General features: G+C 42.7%; 1 protein-coding gene across 1 annotated transcript in view; it reads left to right on the top strand.

Moving 5' to 3' along the window:
• The window catches only part of TNFAIP8L3 (TNF alpha induced protein 8 like 3), a 40591-nt gene extending 20975 nt beyond the window's left edge, over positions 1 to 19616 (top strand). The window contains exon 2 of the mRNA XM_079913788.1: positions 17899 to 19616. Within this exon, the coding sequence (XP_079769914.1) occupies positions 17899 to 18461 (563 nt within the window). The 3' untranslated portion in view covers positions 18462 to 19616. The remainder of the gene's footprint in view (positions 1 to 17898) is intronic.

Genomic DNA, 19616 nt, shown 5'->3' with positions numbered 1-19616 from the left:
CCTTTATAGCAAAACCTGGGAACAAATTAAAGTCTATCAGGAGAGGATTGGGAGAGGAAATGGGAGAATTGGGAGAGGAAATTATATCATCAAGATGATGATATAATCCATTTATTGACAAAGAAAGATATCCACAGAGTGTTGACTGAAAATGCAGATTAGAAAATAGTGTTCATTGATCCCATGTTTGTGAATATTAAAGTGCATATGCCTGGGAGAGTATTTGGAAGAATATATACATGCTAACCATGGTGCATGGTGGGATCATGGCATATTCATTTTTTTCCTTTAGCTTATCTGTGTTTTCTGACTGTTCTCAGTGCTCATGTATCAGTTTTTATAATAAACTTATTAAAGAAAGAAAATATTTTGAGAAATAGCTCCTCAGTTTCCCCTCTTAAAATAAAACAAGGAGAATGGTATTTAAAATTATGCCAGCAGGGCTTCCCTGGTGGCACAGTGGTTAAGAATCTGCCTGCCAGTGCAGGGGACACGGGTTTGAGCCCTGGTCTGGGAAGATCCCACATGCCGCGGAGCAACTAAGCCTGTGCACCACAACTACTGAGCCTGCGCTCTAGAGCCTGCAAGCCACAACTGCTGAGCCCACGTTCCACAACTACTGAAGCCCGTGCGCCTAGAGCCTGTGCTCCACAACAAGAGAAGCAACCACAATGAGAAGCCCGCGCACCGCAATGAAGAGTAGCCCCTGCTTGCCACAACTAGAGAAAGGCCACGCACAGCAACGAAGACCCAACGCAGCCAAAAATAATTTTTTTTTAAATTATGCCAGTAGATGCATATCTACTAGATATGCATCTACTGGCATAGATTCTCAGAATTATCTCAATTCCTGAGACAATTCTCAGGAATTATCTATTCCTGAGAGTGATATACCATTCAGAGTGACTACCTACTTTGTAGATGCTCTAGGGAAAGAAATAAAAATCTAAAGATTTTAGATTAAGATTTTAGATTTTAAGCTCTAAAGAGTGGCTACTTGGTGTCACAAGTGGCTTTGTGGACGCATTTTACTAAACTTTCATAAAGCCGTTAATCCTTGTCTAACACATACAGTCTCAGAGAATAGAAAAAGAAAAAGCAACCCAATCCATTTTATGAAGCTAGTTTACTCTGACATCAAAATCAGACAAGGACTATACTAGGAGAAACTTATAGACCAATCTCACCTTTGAGCATAGTTGCAAAATGCTGAATATGATATTTACGAATATAGAACTCTTCAGTATATTAAATACATGATCAAGTAGGGCTTATCCTTGGAATGCAATGATGATTTAAATGAAAAGTCTCTTAATAACTGGTTAAATTCACATATTAAGAGAGATAAACCATATAATCATCTCAGTAGGTACAAAGAAAGTATTTGATACACATTTTTACCTTAAAACAAACAAAAGCCTTAGCAAACTAGGAACATAAGGAAGATTTCTTAACTTAATAAGTAGTATCCATCAAAAATCTACAGCAGACATTATACATGGTGGGGAAATTTTAGAAGCAACGCTGTTTAAGTCAAGAACAAGACAGGGATCCTAAATAGCACCCTTACTATTCAGCATTGTACTAGAGTTTCCCACCAGTGCAATAAGGGAAGAAAAAGAAATGGGAGGTAGAAGGAAACAATCATTTTGTGCAAGCAGTGTAGTTGTCCACATTAAAAAACCCAAGCAAGTTAGGACTAATAACAGAACTTAGCAAAATTTTTCAATTGGAGATAAATATACAGGAATCAGTTGGGTTCCTATACATCATTAATAACCATTTAGAAACTATAAGATAAAAAAATTACACTTAGAGTAGCAACCAAAACTATTCGGTACCTAGAAGTAACAATAATGAAAGGTATGCAAGAGCTTTATGGGGATGACTATAAAACATTATTGAAGAACAGAGAAGATGTTCTGACTAAATGGAGAGATATATCATGTTAATGGATGGGAAGCTTACTATCATAAAGGTACCAGCTTACCTCAGATTAATACAAGGTGTTCATGGAATTTGGTCAAATGACCCAAAAATTCAGTTGAAGGAGTAAAGGCAAGAATAATCAAAACAGGGCTTCCCTGGTGGCGCAGTGGTTGAGAGTCCGCCTGCCGATGCAGGGGACACGGGTTCGTGCCCCGGTCCGGGAAGATCCCACATGCCACAGAGCGGCTGGGCCCGTGAGCCATGGCCACTGAGCCTGCGCGTCCGGAGCCTGTGCTCCACAACGGGAGAGGCCACAATAGTTAGAGGCCCGCGTACCGCAAAAAAAAAAAAAAAAAGAATAATCAAAATAATTTCCAAGAAGAATAAAATGGGGGGAACTTCCCTATGGCCAATCAAGACTTATTATGAGTTACAGTAATTAGGAGAGTGTGGTGTTGGTACTGAAATAGACAAATTGATCAATAGAATAAAGTAAAAAACTCAGACCCATGCAATAAGGGAACTTGTTAAGAAAAAGGTGGCCTAACAGATCAGTAGCAGAAGGATGAACTATTCAATACATTGAATAAATTATGAGGAGAAAAATGTACCTCCTACAACATCCCCAAATAATTTCCAGATAGATTAAAGACCTAAATGTGCAAAGCAAAACCTTAAAACTTTTGGAAAATATATGACTCATTTATCAACTCATGGCAGGAAAGGATTCTTTTAACACAAAATATAAAAACCACTAACCATAAAGGGAAAGACTGATAAATTAGTTAAATTTAACTAGAGTAAAAATTTTAATTTCTATACAGTTAAAGACACGATAAATAAAGTTAAAAGGTAATGCTACAGACTGGGAGGAGATTTTTGCAAGTCATGTGATCAGCAAAGAATTAGAATCCGTAATACATAAAACCTCCTACAAATTAACAAGAAAAAGACATACAATCCAATTAGGGGGGAAATGACTACATGAATAAGCAATTCACAGATGAGAAAGACCTGACTGCTCAATATGTACAAAAATATATTGAATCTCAGTAACAATCAGGAAAAGGCATATTGAAACAAGATACCATTTTGTACTTAGCAAATTGGCAAAAATTTTAAAGGTGGACTATCTGAAGTGTTGATGAGGAAGTAGATCCACAGGAACTCACACACTGCTGCTGGGAGTGAAAATTAGTGCAATCTCGCTGGAAGCAATTGGCAGCTGTGCTACAGGACTCGGAAGTTGTGTTCTAGGTATAGAACCTGGGAGGCTATTGTGTGTGTGCACAAGGAGACACGACTGTGGACTTATTTGCTTACAAAAGTGAAAATAATGTAAATGTCCATCAATAGGAAACATGGATAAAGAATATATTCATATAAGCAATGAAATGACTAATTAGATAAATCTTGCAAGAAAGATGTTGAATGAAGAGATGCAGAAGGATCTGTGCAATGTGACACCTTTAACTGAAGTTTACAAACACTCTGAACAATATAATGCTGATGCATGCATACTCATGAGGCAAACGTAGAAAAACATGGATGAGACAAAAAGACACCTCGACTTCTGAAGTGCAATTAGATCTGAGGAGATAGAAGGGAAAGAAAGGGAGTTGAAAACAAAAGAAAGGGAGTTGAAAACAAAGAGGGCTTCACCCCCGCCTCTGTCTTTGAGGGCAGAATATTAAGATTTGTTCCATCTGGGTGGTGGCCATACAAGTAGAGTTTGTTATATTATCTTCTGTTTTGTCTGTATATTTGAAATACTTCATGGTTTTTTATTTTATTTATTTATTTTTTATTTATTTTTATTTATTTATTTTTTTGCGGTACGCGGGCCTCTCACTCTTGTGGCCTCTCCCATTGCGGAGCACAGGCTCCGGACGCGCAGGCTCAGCAGCCATGGCTCACGGGCCCAGCCACTCTGCGGCATGTGGGATCTTCCCGGACCGGGGCACGAACCCGCGTCCCCTGCATGGGCAGGTGGACTCCCAACCACTGTGCCACCAGGGAAGCCCCATGGTTTTTTAAAACAATTCTTCGGAGGAAAAAAACAGCTCAATCTCCATCTTAAAATGGGCAACAATTCAAAAACACATTTAAACTAATTGATGTTTATCACCTCAGGAATGGCAGTTTAGTGTGGCGGCTTGAAGCACGGGACTCTGGGGCAGTCTGCCTGGGTCTGAATTGAGCTCTGCCACTTCCTAAATGGTAGTTTTAAACAAGCTGCTTAATCTCCCTTTGCGTGGTTTCCTTGGATGTAAATTGATGATGATGATGATGATGGTGGTGGTGGTAGTGATATTAGTACATGTATGTTAAGTTGTTGCAAGGATACAATGAGTTACTGTGCATAATGCACTATATACATAGACTCTATTTTTATTTTATTATGCCTGAGTATGACCTACTATTCAGAGAGACACTAGTTTTTTTTAGATGCAAAAGAGAGTGGGGGAGGGGATGAATAAGCTTTGTTTAAAGAAATCATGTAAGTAGATGTTGTTTTTAATGATGATTGCTCTTCTACTGCAGTGAGACAAAAATATCTCTCAGATCTCCATAATTAACCTGTTGAGTTGGAGATGATTCACCCTGCCCCCCCCCCGCCCCCCCCAGTGACTTCTCAAGTATCTGCTTCAGTTAGCTCTGGTAAGTAAAATTATCACTCATTCACTTTTCAGAGCTAGCTGTAAAATCAATATGAAAAACAAAACCACCACGCAACTCTGTTCAAATATATAGAATGCCCTCTAAAGATGAGAGCTACATCTACCTTCACGTTTTGATGAATAGGTAGTATTGTTCTATCACATCATAAGACTGGCTTTTTTTGTATTTAAGAAAAAAATTATGAAATGTAAATCTTGTTGCTAGATAGGAATTTTAATTGAGGCATAATTAATGTCTCAAATAAGTGAGAAATCACAGTCATTAGGGAGCCAGGGAAAATCTTCTAAAAGCAGATGCAGGAAGGCAAGGATTGCAGGCTTTGTCTAGATTTGATTTGACTCAACTGCAGCTCTCTTACTAGCCTCGTAGCTTTGAATGAATTACTTAAATCTGCTGTTCCTCAGTTTCCTTATCTATAAAATGGGACTTATTACAGTCTTTCTTTTGCAGACCTCTTGTGAGGATCAAATACATAGTATATGCTACCTCAGGTACATAATCTGTGCTCAGTAGTTAACATTATCTCTGACATGATTATTAATTGAACTATGAATCCCTCAGTGCGAATGGATGGGTGGATTGGGGGCATCTACGACAAAATGAGATAATGAGCTGGAAGGTCTTACAGCTGACCCTGCCAACATTTCTTCACTTCACCTGAAACGATGTTATTTCAAGGCCCAGGAAATTTTTTTGAAATGAAAAAAAAGAGTCTTCATCTTGAATGTCATCAAATGCTGGTTTTAAAGTGTAATTACTCAGTGTAAGGTGTCACAATGATCTGAATCTGCTTTCCTATAAGAAACACCCTGGGGCTTACCTGGTGGCGCAGTGGTTGAGAGTCCGCCTGCCGATGCAGGGGACGTGGGTTCGTGCCCCAGTCCGGGAAGATCCCACATGCCGCGGAGCGGCTGGGCCCGTGAGCCATGGCCGCTGAGCCTGCGCGTCCGGAGCCTATGCTCCGCAACGGGAGAGGCCACAACAGTGAGAGGCCCGCGTACCGCAAAAAAAAAAAAAAAAAAAAGAAACACCCTGTTTTGTCTACTATTGCATGTCCTTTCTCAGCACCCTAAAACATCCAGTATTAGCTAGGAAATTTCATCATATCTGGTCCCCCCAAAACACTCAAATCCTCACTCCTGACTGCTGGATGAATGAATCTCTAGGACTGAGCAGCCACCCAGGGCAAAGCAAAACTCTGTGGCTGTTCCCAGGCCTGACCCAAAGGCAAGATTTCAGGGGCACCCAAGCCCGAGCTAGAGGCAGGACGACTGGCCACATGAAGGGGAATGCAAAGTGGTGAAGACTGGCTAATGCAACACCCCTCCCCTGCATTTGGCTGTCTCTAGCAATTCAGTCCTTCCTCCTTCCACTCTCCACCCCAATCCTACTGTACCCAAGCCTGCCTCTCACTTCCTATCCTCATTTTAAAAGAATCCATTTTCTTGGTGGGGAAGGAGGGGCGATTTGGTGGTGGGCCACGAAGGAGAGAGAGAAGCCCTAGGAGGGCTATCGTGTGATTGACTAACTTGATCCCCAGCAAGCTTTGAACAGAGAGTACATTTTAACCACTGAAGTAGGAATTTGCATTTTAAAGGAATAACCTGTTTATCCCTCGGGATCTTTTTATTTTTTAACATCTTTATTGGAGTATAATTGCTTTACAATGGTATGTTTGTTTCTGCTGTATAACAAAGTGAATCAGCTATACATATACATATATCCCCCTATCTCCTCCCTCTTGTGTCTCCCTCCCACCCTACCTATCCCATCCCTCTAGGTGGTCACAAATCACCAAGCTGATCTCCCTCTAGCTAGCTGCTTCCCTCTAGCTAGCTATTTTACATTTGGTAGTGTATATATGTCCATGCCACTCTCTCACTTCATCCCAGCTTACCCTTCCCCCTCCCCGTGTCCTCAAGTCCATCCTCTACATCTGCGTCTTTAATTGGCTAATTATTTAGGGAAACTAGGTCTTTTCACCATCAATTGCTTGATGGATAGGGACATGGTTTGAATGGGGAAATGGGGAGCTCGGGGTAGAACATGTTGAGTTGGAGGTGCCTACTGTACAGGCTCATGTGACCATCTCTACCTAGATGCCCCCCTGGAACCCCTCGAACTCAGCGTACTCAGGACTGAAGTCATCTTCCCCACACATGCTCCCAGATGCCTGTTTCAGTGGGTGCTGCCTAATGTTCCCCACCCCACATCTCCCAAGCTAGAAGAAGCACTCAGCATCACCCCTGACGCATCCCTCTCCCCCAAAGTCACACAGTCTGTTCCTTATTGCCTCTCCCCGTCACCCACAGGACAAGCTAAGATCAAAATCACAATATGTCTGTCTTGCTAATTGCTGTGGCTTCCTACTGCCTTGGGGAATATCTCGAAGCAAGTAAAAGTGTGTAAAGTCCATATTTCAAATCATCTTATTAGAATTTTTGAAATTTTTATAGCCCATTTCTTGTTTGATCTGACTAGATCAGTACTTTTACCTTATAATTTAGCTGCAGAAAAGCTCTTACGATGAGGAGGATAATCGTCAGCTCTGCCATGTTCTTGCCATTTACTTGTGCTGGCATGATTAGTGTATTGTCTTCAGGCCTCAGTTTTGTTTCTTGCAGGAATCTTTTGAAATCATTGGTCCATTTCATAAGGGTTAGTTTAGTTAGAACTAAATAATATAATCAGTGAGTCTGTTTAACCAAGCACACGCAAACATATGCCAAAAAAAATCAAAACTGCTGAAAGGCAACAAACAAATCAGAGAGACACACTAAAATACTCCCCCATCCCCGGGAAACAGGGGGATCTTCCCCGCTTTCCTTAGAATGCCACACACCAGTGGGTCCCAAGGTTAGCCTGAATGTTAAATATTAGTAAAGCTTAACCCATCTCATTAGAAAACAAGGAAACAGAAATAAAGGTTCTAATGTTTTCATTTTGCACACGCCCTCAGAGTGCCTGGTGGAAGCTGCTGCCCTTCAAGTCACGGTGACCCACTCACAGGACCCACAAGCTGCTTGCTTCTTATTGCAGGCAGTGGAAATCTGGGGACCTCAGGTTTTCTCAGCATCAGGGGTGAGCCCAGGGGACATGTCCTCAAGGCTCTCTTGGAGGGTGGGGAAGAGACCAAACCTAAGAAAGCCTCAAGGGTGTGCTGGATTAACCCCCAGTCAGAAAAGTCTATTTCCTATCCCTCCTAGGTCATCTAAGTTTTACTGTGATGCCTTTTAAATTATCCCAAAGTACCTTTCTTAAGCCTAGAAAATGCCATCTCATTCAAGTATGACAGGGATTAGACCTAAAAGGCATTTTTCATGAGCTGCCAAGCATTGATCATTTTCTGTGGGGGGAGGGAAGGATCAAGATTTTGCTTGTCTCTAACTCAAAGATCCTACCATCCCTTGACCATTTCACTTCATTGTACCTCCTCCAGTGCCATCTTTTTTCTTTAATACTCCGGCAGTATACAAAGGAAAATGTTCTCCAGTTTGACTCCACTGGGGATGCAACACCTCAGTTAGTCTTTCTGGAAACTGTAACAGTGTTAGGTTTACATTTCAAAAACTACTTAAGGTTCCTTAATAGTTTTGTCCCCATAGCTACATAGGGACCTAGAACTTAAGCAGAGGCAATGTCTTCTCTAGAAGGTGTTGTATCCTTGTCATGGATATCCCATCCTGCAGACCACCTCACCCCCAGAGCCAACCTCTTCCTTATCATTCATCCAGAGAACCCACCATGAAGCAGGAAGGGAGGGGGGAGGGTATTACTCTCCCCCGGCTCCTGGCCCCTTATTGGCTGTGAAGGATGGAGCTTAAGGGACATGACTGGCCCAATCAGCTTTTCTGGGTGCCTGTGCAGGTGAGCAGAAGGATAGGTGCTCATTGTGAAAGTTCACATTCAAAGTAGTTTGTAAGGCTGCTCCGCCTCAAGGAAGCTTGCTTGAACTTTATTTCCAACAGTTAAGTGTAAGTGATTGAGTGCCAGAAACTTGGACTACCACAAATCACCCTTTGCCCAGGCCTTCCCCTCCCCATGCCCCGGAGACTCCCCTCCCACCTTCCTTGTACTCTGGACCTTCGACTTTGACAGATGGTGCTTATTAAGCACCACAGATTGTTTTTCTCAGGGTACCATCTCCACCCCTAACTTCTACTTAACATTTTTAGCTAACTCTCTTCCTTGCCATTATCCTAAGCCGTTTACAGAAGTGAAGTGATATTGTGTGAGTGCTATTACAGATAACTTTATAATTTTGAAACAGCTATCCATCCTCATATGCTAGTTTTCCACGCACTCCTTAACCAGAGGTAGAGAAGTTACCAAGTCCTGAGAGTAAGGAGAGAAGAGCTGAGTCTGTCCCCTAGCCCCTCTCTGCCACAATCCATCCTGGCTTGATGCTCAAAGCTCCTCTCTGGGCTGTAAGTGACAGCTGAGAGCCTGTCATCTTTCATAACTATCATTTATATTTCCTGGAATGTATTACTTTGCCCTTACCATGCTGAAGTTCATCTGCCTCTTTTCTGCCCACTCACCCTTGACTTGATAAGATCTTCCTGCTGTTTATCACCACCAGCTTGGCATTTCACCATCCGGGAGAGCTTAGTGTTTTCTAGAAACGTGGAAACATCACCTGTGCTACAGCTGAACATCATTTATAGAAGCTCAGCTCAGACTAGCCCCAGCATTTTTCCATGCAGTGAAGGGCCCACTTAAATTATCTTTTGCTTTCTCTCTTCAAACTAGTTCACTCCCATTGTCACGCCATTTTCCCAACATAGTTCTGGTACTTTTTCTTTCCTTGTAATGTTCCAAGGGTGCTTATTCTCAGAGCACTGACTCCATAATCCTTTCATCTGAGCTCCTCCATCAGATTTGGTTTAAGGAAGCCCCTGTTTTTTCCTACAAGGATGAACTTTGCAGCTTCCTCAGTCTCCTCTCCTTGTGCTAGTTAGGTGAGCTGCATAATAATAGCTGCATAATCACATTTTTATTTCCATTCTCAGAGATTCTAAGCTACTGTAAACAATCCCTTACTTTTCATGGCTGGGAAATGGGAACTTTTGTTCAAAAATGGTTAAGAGAATCATTGCTGGCTAAAAGAGCCTTCTTAAGGCTTGTATGCAAGAAAAAAAGAATAGTTTTTGCCACGACCTATCCTAGATCTTCCCGGTGTTTCCCACAAACAAACATGTGCATGCCAGTTAGGCCTGTTTCCCCAGGTATCCCAACTGCACTCCTGACTTTGGCTTCCAAAGCTCACACTCTTCCTCTCAGCCCCTAGTGTTTCTCCCTGATGGGTCACCAACATGGTCCCTCTGCAAAACTGCAAAAGGTGGAGACAGAAGGATGGATGGAAGGAAACAAGCCCAAGATTTCCATCTACAAAAAGTCTGCCCCACCCAGCTCTCCCTCAGTGCACACACTCTCCCTTAAATCGTGTGTGCGTGTTGGAAACAGTACTGGCTCTCCAGCCCTCCCCCTGGGAGTTGTCAGAGTTGACCAGATTGGTGTCTTGATGTTATTTCATCAAATAAATAACAAAACTATACAGGTATCTTTACTACAGGACCTCTCAGAGCCTTTAATAAGCTACCTGGTATGGCGCACCATGAAAAGCCAGCCACAATGTGTAGTCATCTACAAACTCATTTAGCTCACCACAAAACTTTCTCCCCTGGAACATCTGATGGGACTAGTATTCTGTAAGATACACATTGGGGCATGCCGTGATCAGTGGGCCCTACCTTCAGCATGTCAGAATCATGCTGAATGTTAGAGAGCTTGTGATTACTGGCCTTACTCCTAAAGATTTTAATACTGACAGTCTGGAGTAAGTGTGGGAATCTACTTGCTTGTTGTTTTTTGTTAAAGCTTCCCTTATAATTTGATGATCTGTAATTCCTCTGCTCTAGCCTCTTGATTGTTGGGCTTCAGAGATTTGATACCTGTGACCCTCCTGAGCCCACACCATAGAAGCTTGTACCTCAAGTCCCTTTGTAGGTAAATAACATGTTCTTTTACAAGAGAAATAGCTGAGAACATATGAGGGAAACCACCCAAGGCCTTTGTGATTGGGGGAAAATTGCTGGCCTGTTTGGATAACTTTAGAAACCACTTCCTGATATTGTAGCCATCCCCACCTATCCACATTGAAGTCTACCTTCAGAGCCCATAGAGCTTCCCCCAGCTGTTCTCACTCATGCCAATTTGGGCTGTTTCACATATTTAAGTATTTTGTTTCATTTGTCTATATCTCTCCTCCCTGCAGGACAATATTCAGAGTAGCACCCAATTAAATATTGGGGGTGGGGAGGACGTCCCCCATAGCACTTCTTACAGAGTTGAACAAATAGTAAATGCTCAATAATTGCAGAGCAACCAAGGGACAAAAGAAACCTTGGCCCAAAAGAGACCCCCCCAAAAAAAGTTAAGATTGACTCTAGAATTTAAAAGTAGAGAAGGGGGCTTCCCTGGTGGCACAGTGGTTGAGAGTCCGCCTGCCGATGCAGGGGATGCGGGTTCGTGCCCTGGTCCGGGAGGATCCCACATGCCACGGAGTGGCTAGGCCCGTGAGCCATGGCCGCTGAGCCTGCGCGTCCGGAGCCTGTGCTCTGCAACAGGAGAAGCCACAACGGTGAGAGGCCCACGTACCGCAAAAAATAAGTGTGGCAACAAGAGTATACAGCTTACCCTGCTGAGATGATAGGATCTTCAATATTAGGTATGTATCATCTTCCTCCCTCTGGAATTTTTCCTTTGTTACTTCCCTGTTCTTCATTTTTTAGGTCAATGATAATATGTATCACTAGTGGCTCAGGAATAGGGTGACCAACTTGTCCCAAGTTGCCTGGACTTTTCCAGTTTTAGCCCTGAAAGTCTACCATGCAGGAAACCCCTCAATCCTGGCAAATCAGGGCAGTTGGTAACTCTACTCAAAAAACACAGTTTTCTGGGACTTCCCTGACGGTCCAGTGCTCCCACTGCAGGGGGCACAGGTTCAATCCCTGGTCGGGGAACTAAGATCCCGCACGCCTTGCAGTGCGCCAAAAAACAAAAAAACAACAACGAATAAACCAGAGTTTCCTGACCAGATAAAACTGAGAAATGCTTTACCACACTCTACTCACCTGAAGTAGTTTCCTAGAGCTACTGTAACAAATTACCACAAACTCAGTGATTTAAAACAACATAAATTTATCATCTCACAGCTTTGGAGGTCAGACATCCTAAATGAGTTATACAGGTCTGAAACTCATTGTGTCAGCAGGGCTGCATTTTTTCTGAAGGCTCTAGGGGTAATCTGTTCCCTTGCCTTTTTCAGCTTCTAGAGGCTGCCTACGTTCCTTGGCTGCTGGTTCCCTCCTCCATCTTTGAAGCCAGCCATTTTACATCCCTTCGATCCTCTCCTCCCGTCACCACATCTCCTTTTCTGACTCTCTCTCCCTCTTTCACTGATAAAGACCCCTGTGATTGCATCAGGCTCACTGGCTAATCCAGGGTGATTTCTCCATCCCCAAATCCTTAACTTTAGTCATGTCTGCAAAGTCTCTTTTACCAGATGAGGTAACACACGCACAGGTTCCAGGACTAGGATGTGGACATCTTTGGGGGCCATGATTCTGCCTACCATACCCATGCCTCTCTGACAGTTGATAAAACACCCTAATCAATTAAAGAAATATTTTTAAAGTCTTACAAGATTCTGTTTAATGTTGCTTAACCCAGTGTTTTCCAAACTTATTTGATCAAGAAACCTTATTCAGAGAGTACTATGAGAAGTGAAATGAGTCGGTCAGGGAAAGGCAAATACTGTATGACATCACTCATGTGGAATCTAAAACATACAGCAACAAACTAGTGAATATAACAAAAAAGAAGCAGACTCACAGATACAGAAAACAGACTAATGGTTACCAGTGGGGAGAGGGAAGAGAGGGGCAAGATAGGGGTAGAGAATTCAGAGGTACAAACTATTATGCAAAGAATAAGCTACAAGGATATATTGTACAACATGGGGAATATAGCCAATATTTTATAATTATAAATGGAGTATAACCTTTAAAAAAAAAAAAACCTCTTTACTCCCCTCCCCCACACCCATCCCCCAAAGAACACCACTTAACATCTCATGGAATGCTGCTGCTCTTACAAAAGAGCAGGACTCAAACTGGTGTGCGCACCACGGAGAGACCAGAGACTTTCCATGCGATGAGCAGATGAGGAGAGTTTTGGGGGAACTGATTTATAAATCCAATTCCTCTTTCTCACTTCAATACTCTTTTCTTATATAAATGTATTTAATTTTTTTTTTTTGGCTGCGTTGGGTCTTCGTTGCTGCGTGTGGGCTTTCTCTAGTTGCGGCGAGCAGGGGCTACTCTTCGTTGCGGTGCGAGGGCTTCTCATTGCGGTGGCTTCTCTTGTTGTGGGGCACACGCTCTAGGCGTGCAGGCTTCAGTAGTTGTGGCACACGGGCTTAGTTGCTCCGTGGCATGTGGGATCTTCCCAGACAAGGACTTGAAGCTGTGTCCCCTGTGTTGGCAGGCGGATTCTTAACCACTGCGCCACCAAGGAAGCCGCAATACTCTTCTAAATTCATCTGTCAGAGCAAAAATCTGAGGTCACAGGGTGGTGAACTTTCCTTCTTTCCACTGTTTCAGTCATGGGGTTCCCACCCATAAGGAATCTTATTGCAACAAATACATTTTCCTGGGTTGGAAAACCTGGTCAAACAAAGGGATGATGTGAAGCTTTGGTGTTGGTGATGCCTGTCTTAATCAAAGCACCATAACCTGCCCCTACCCATCTCATTTGGAGGTGCATTTCCATTAAAACTTTATTTTTTATGTTTAGTATTTATCAAAAGTTTAATACTTGTACCCAAAATAATCAGAATGATAACTCACTCCAGAAGGAATTTTTTTAAGGACTGGAGATTTTGATCACTGGAATTGTCTTTTAATTTAAATTTCAATATGTATGGATCCTTTGGTTATAGAGAATTATGACGGATTGATCAAATAAAACATTTTCAAGCATAAAAACAGATATCAAGTTAAAGTTTCTGAATGTCATAGAATAGAGATACAATTTCAAGGAGAAAAAAGAATAATGTAGCAACTCTAATTTTTTTTTAACATCTTTATTGGAGTATAATTGCTTTACAATGGTGTGTTAGTTTCTGCTTTATAACAAAGTGAATCAGCTATACATATACATATATCCCCATATCCCCTCCCTCTTGCATCTCCCTCCCACCCTCCCTATCCCACCCCTCTAGATGGACACAAAGCGCCGAGCTGATCTCCCTGTGCTATGTGGCTGCTTCCCACTAGCTATCTATTTACATTTGGTAGTGTATATATGTCCATACCACTCTCTCACTTCGTCCCAGCTTACCGTTACCCGTTCCCATGTCCTCAAGTCCGTTCTCTACGTCTGCGTCTTTATTCCTGTCCTGCCCCTAGGTTCTTCAGAACCTTTTTTTTTAGATGACATATATATGTGTTAGCATATGGTATTTGTTTTTCTCTTTCTGACTTAATTTCACTCTGTATGAGTCTCTAGGTCCATCCACCTCACCACAAATAACTCAATTTTGTTTCCTTTTATGGCTGAGTAATATTCCATTGTATATATGTGCCACATCTTCTTTATCCATTCATCTGAGGATGGACACTTAGGTTGCTTCCATGTCCTGGCTATTGTAAATAGAGCTGCAGTGAACCTTGTGGTACATGACTCTTCTTGAATTATGGTTTTCTCAGGGTGTATGCCCAATAGTGGGATTGCTGGGTCGTATGGTAGTTCTATTTTTAGTTTTTTAAGGAACCTCCATACTGTTCTCCATAGTGGCTGTATCAATTTACATTCCCACCAACAGTGCAAGAGGGTTCCTTTTCTCCACACCCTCTCCAGCATTTATTGTTTGTAGATTTTTTGATGATGGCCTTTCTGACCGGTGTGAGGTGATACCTCATTGTAGTTTTGATTTGCATTTTTCTAATGATTAGTGATGTTGAGCATCCTTTCATGTGTTTGCTGGCAATCTGTATATCTTCTTTGGAGAAATGTCTATTTAGGTTTTCTGCCCATTATTGGATTGGGTTGTTTGTTTTTTTGACATTGAGCTGCATGAGCTGCTGTAAATTTTGGAGATTAATCCTTTGTCAGTTGCTTCGTTTGCAAATATTTTCTCCCATTCTGAGGGTTGTCTTTTTGTCTTGTTTATGGCAGCAGCTCTAATTTTTAAAGGAGAGCTTGCTCCTGTCATTTTAAAACGGACAATAATGGCTGTTGTATCACTGCGGTATGTGGTATGTACATTGGACACTTTTAAAAGAATAATTTAACACATTGATTTTAAAGTATCAATATTTATAATATCTAGACATTTAATCTACTTAGAAATTTTAACTATTTAACCATAAGGTGAAAAATACTTGCTGTCAAGTTAAAAAATGTGCAAGGAGGTACTAGCTTTTCAAAATTCTTATGGGGCTGTAACAGCAAAAGGTGTGATGACCACTGCTCTGGAGAAAACTTCTGGGAATGCTGGTGGTGAAAGAGCAGGGTTTGGAATCCGGCTAGCAGGGAAGCCTTGGTTAAAAACACCAGCTTCACCCAGCTCTTAGGGTTAAAGCCATGAAGTGCCTGGCACAGAGCCAGTGCTTCCTCATTCAACAACAGCTGCCGTGGGCCACCAATGCCCTGGGCTTGGGACGTCCAGTGGGGCTTGGTCACAAATCCCTGCTCCCACAGAGCTTACATTCCAGTGGACACACAGTTGATCTGTTGCTTCTGTGTAAATGCGTGTGTGCTGCATTTCCAGAGAACCTCTTCAAATACCTTCTTCTCAAGCAGTTTTTAGGAGTTGTGTCTACAAAGAAATGATTCAATTTTTGATATTCCAGAACAGATCCATCTAGATTCCATTGTTCCCATCAAAATAATCACCTAAGGAGGCATATACTTATTTTGGTGACAGGGCCAAAGCTCAAAGTCTTTAAGTTTCTCCTGTGGAACTGATTTCAAAGCATACAGCACAATCTTTTAAACATCCTTAATGCTGGTAAATATTTGTTTGGGGAGGAGGAATTTGATGTTTTTGGAACAAAGGTTATTTACACAAAGGTCTGGGTGACCATGGTAGATGATCAGACCGGGCAGAAATATTATTTGTCTCAAACTCTGGAAGGGCATAAATCTCACCATAAGGAAAAGTCAAGAATTACTGTTTATTCCCTTCACAATGAAGCTGAAGGGAAAATCCTGGCTGTATCAGGGTCACTTGCTCCAAAGTTGCTTAAAGAGTCTATGGTCTCAGACTTTTAGGAGAGAGCTTCCTGGGGCTGTGGGAGACCCGTGGTGCCTGCTGCTTTAGTTCTGCTGATCCCACTTTAGTGACCCCACTCAAGGCCATGACCCTGCAGCTTACATCTGGAAGAGGTCCGTTAGCAGAAGTAGCTGTCCTGGAAAGACCCAGGGCCGAGGGAGCAAGGCTGGGCTGGGAGGGAGGGAGTCAGTCCATGAGGGGATATGCGGGTGGAGGAAGTGCTGCGGTGTATGTCTGAATTGTGTTTAAGTGTTAACTGAGTCCGTGTCTGCAAGACCTAAGCACCAGGGATTAATAGCATTCCACTGAGGGGATGGGTCTGAGGTGGGCAGAGGGGGTGGGATATGAATTGGGGAGGGGCCAGACAGGATTGCAAAAGCTAGTATGTGTGGCCATCTGTCTGTCCATGCTGCCTGTCACTTCCATGTTGCCACAGAGCACTGGACAAAAACTCTAGAGATCCTAGAGCCGTCAGTTCTCAAAGGAAAATTTATTCTTCTGCAGTATTATTCTGGCATTTAACTTAACAAACACCATTCCATCCCTGTGCCCAGAACTGAGCTAAGTGCTGTAGGAGATGTTGTCTCTGTCCTCCAGCGACTTGAATGTCCTTGGGAAGATAAGAATGATGCACACACGTACTGCTGACTGTCAAATATCAGTTCCAGCTAACTGGTGACTTCATGGAGTGTTCGATCCAATCTAAGACACCATCGATTATAAGATGCCTTTTATGCTCTTAAGAAAGAAGAAAATGCTGCCAATTAAACTGCAAATGGTTGCTTTCTTATTGCTTAGAATTTTAATTTTATACTTATTGAAAGATCCCTTTTAGACTTACTTGTACATAGTGTTATTTCTTTTAACATATATTGTTCTCATTCGTTCATAAAGTGGAAAGTAACGGGGAAATAAAGTGGCTTTGGTTTTTCTAAGCTTCCTCACATTCAGGGTAGTTCTGTACTCAGCTGAAGCATCTTTGCTTGGAACTGTTGATGTCTGTGTTTCCCACAAAATGTGGTTCTGTGTGCCATCGAGAACATTGGTGAGCAACATTTCTTACAAGAGTACTCATGACTTATTCCAAATCTGTCTCCTATTGTGTAAACTGATGCACACACAGGTAATGCAACCACAGCACAACTACCACCTTGCAACAGTGACTATAAGACACATCCCAATTTCCAAGATATCAAACATGAAAAAAAATACATCTTAGACTCAATGAAATATGAATTCTGAGACTCAGTCAAAAAACACTACCATGGGGCTTCCCTGGTGGCACAGTGGTTGAGAGTCCGCCTGCCGATGCATGGGACACGGGTTCGTGCCCTGGTCCAGGAAGATCCCACATGCTGCGGAGCGGCTGGACCTGTGAGCCACAGCCGCTGAGCCTGCGCGTCCAGAGCCTGTGCTTCACAACGGGAGAGGCCACAACAGTGAGAGGCCCACGTACCGCAAAAAAAAAAAAAAAAAAGAAAAGAAAAAATACTACCATGATCAACCACCCAGGTCTGTCCTAAGAATGGGGTTGGCATTGGTGCTACGTTCTTATCATTAAGCAATAATTTCCTTCTGTAAATTTGCAAAACTGAATAGTTTCCTGGGCAGTAATCATTGTAGGGAGTTCTTCGTGAGCAAATAGAGTCAAGGAGGCTTTTTGCATGAAGTAAGTCAAAAGCATGAGATTTGGCCCGGACATGAGGAGACCACGTCTAGAGAGGAAAGAGCACAATTTAAAAGGTTCAAGAGGGTAAACAAGCATGTCATGTGGCAAGCACAGTCGAGTAACCGGGCTGGGGGTGGGGTTCCATAAAAGAGTCGTGGGGTATGAAGGCATGAATTTTTGCTGTAAGAACGTAAGTTCAAGTTAGTATGTTTCACTTGTAGAAACATAATAAACAGTTCCAGTATTTCTATAACTTTTATTTCTTTTCTTACCATAGGTCCTGATGTTTTTAGTTCAAAGAACCTTGCCCTTCAAGCCCAGAAGAAGATTCTGAGCAAAATAGCCAGTAAAACTGTGGCCAACATGCTGATTGATGACACCAGCAGCGAGATCTTTGATGAGCTCTATAAAGTCACCAAAGAGCACACACACAACAAGAAGGAAGCCCACAAGATCATGAAAGACTTAATCAAGGTGGCAATCAAAATTGGGATCCTCTACCGGAACAACCAGTTCAGCCAGGAGGAGGTTGTTATCGTGGAGAAGCTCAGGAAGAAACTGAACCAGACGGCCATGACAATCGTCAGCTTCTATGAGGTAGAATACACCTTCGATAGAAATGTGCTCTCCAAGCTCCTACATGAGTGCCAGGACCTGGTGCATGAACTGGTACAGAGACACCTGACACCCCGGAGCCACGGGCGCATCAACCATGTCTTCAACCACTTTGCTGATATGGAGTTCCTCTCCACCCTTTATAGCCTGGATGGAGACTGTAGGCCCAACCTCAAGAGGATTTGTGAAGGAATCAATAAATTGCTAGACGAGAAAGTCCTCTGAATGCCTTCCCTCCTCCTGGACTTGGCTGCATTCATGTTACAGCACCCAGCGTGTTCCAGGTGAGAATCAGGAAAACAAGAAGAAACCCTTGTCAAAGATGCCCGTGTTCTGTCCTGTTCATCCCTCTGATGTTGATGCTAGATTGAGCTCAGGTGTGTTTATCACCTAAGCTCTCTGCTGAGGTCTGTACTTAAAATCTCCTTTGTTTGCAAGCCCAAAGGACATCTCATCTATTCTAAGCAGAAAAGCTGCCCTACTCATCTAGGTGGGCCCAGTTCATCTTGTGGAATGGAAGGAGCCCTGGACCAGGGGTCAGAGGACATGGGTTTGGTTCCCAGCTCCATCAGTTACAATTTTGTCCTCTGGATCCTGGAACCATCATGCCCACCTGCCTACCTCCCAGGGCTGCTGTGAGGATCAAATGAGATTATGTTCATGCTTTTAAAAACTAATAAAAGGTCTAACTAGTTTCTCTTTGGCATGTGGCAGGGATCAACCTGGATCTAGACTATTAAGCAGCAGAGAAAAGAACAATAGTTTCTAATGGGCTGGGTTTGCAATTTGTCTCTAGATGTGCTGTTTCAAACAAAATAAAAATGAATCCAAAGGTGTGAAAAAGTATAGCTGCAAATTGGAAAAGTATTTTTCAAGAGCTATGTTTTTTAGGTCTTAGATGTGCAGGTTTATGGTCCTGCAGAGGGAAACTTTCTGGGGTGGGGAGGGGGAGAGTGGAGAGAGAGTTTCCCACCCATCATGCAGAAGCAGAGAAGAACTATGCTCCCCCTGCCCCTGCAGGACTGGCCTCTCCCCATCTGAGGGGCACCATCCGGGAGGCACAGGGAAGGTTTATGCTGGCATGCACAGGAGAGTTGGGCAGAATGAAGCCCTACCCATCTTTCTTGGTCTTTCACAGTCATTCTGTGCTGTTTTCTCTGGTTTGTTAATAAATTGAAATTACCCTTCAAATAAGAAGTTTTGGAGTTGTGATTCAAAAATCAAATTCCTTGGAGTTAGATACAGTGTTAGGAATAATGGGATTGAAAGAAAGACGACAATGAAGAGTAAGAGCTTTGCACTCAGACCCTAAGGGAAAGTAGCCCCTGGGGTAGAACGTATAGTGTGGAGCCTGTTCCCCTGGTTAGTGGGGAGCTAGTT

Source organism: Stenella coeruleoalba (genome assembly GCF_951394435.1).
Source record: "Stenella coeruleoalba genome assembly, chromosome: 2".
Classification (NCBI taxonomy): Eukaryota; Metazoa; Chordata; class Mammalia; order Artiodactyla; family Delphinidae; genus Stenella; species Stenella coeruleoalba.
The sequence above is the reverse complement of the archived record's forward strand: the minus strand, read 5'-3'. Positions and strand labels throughout refer to the sequence as shown.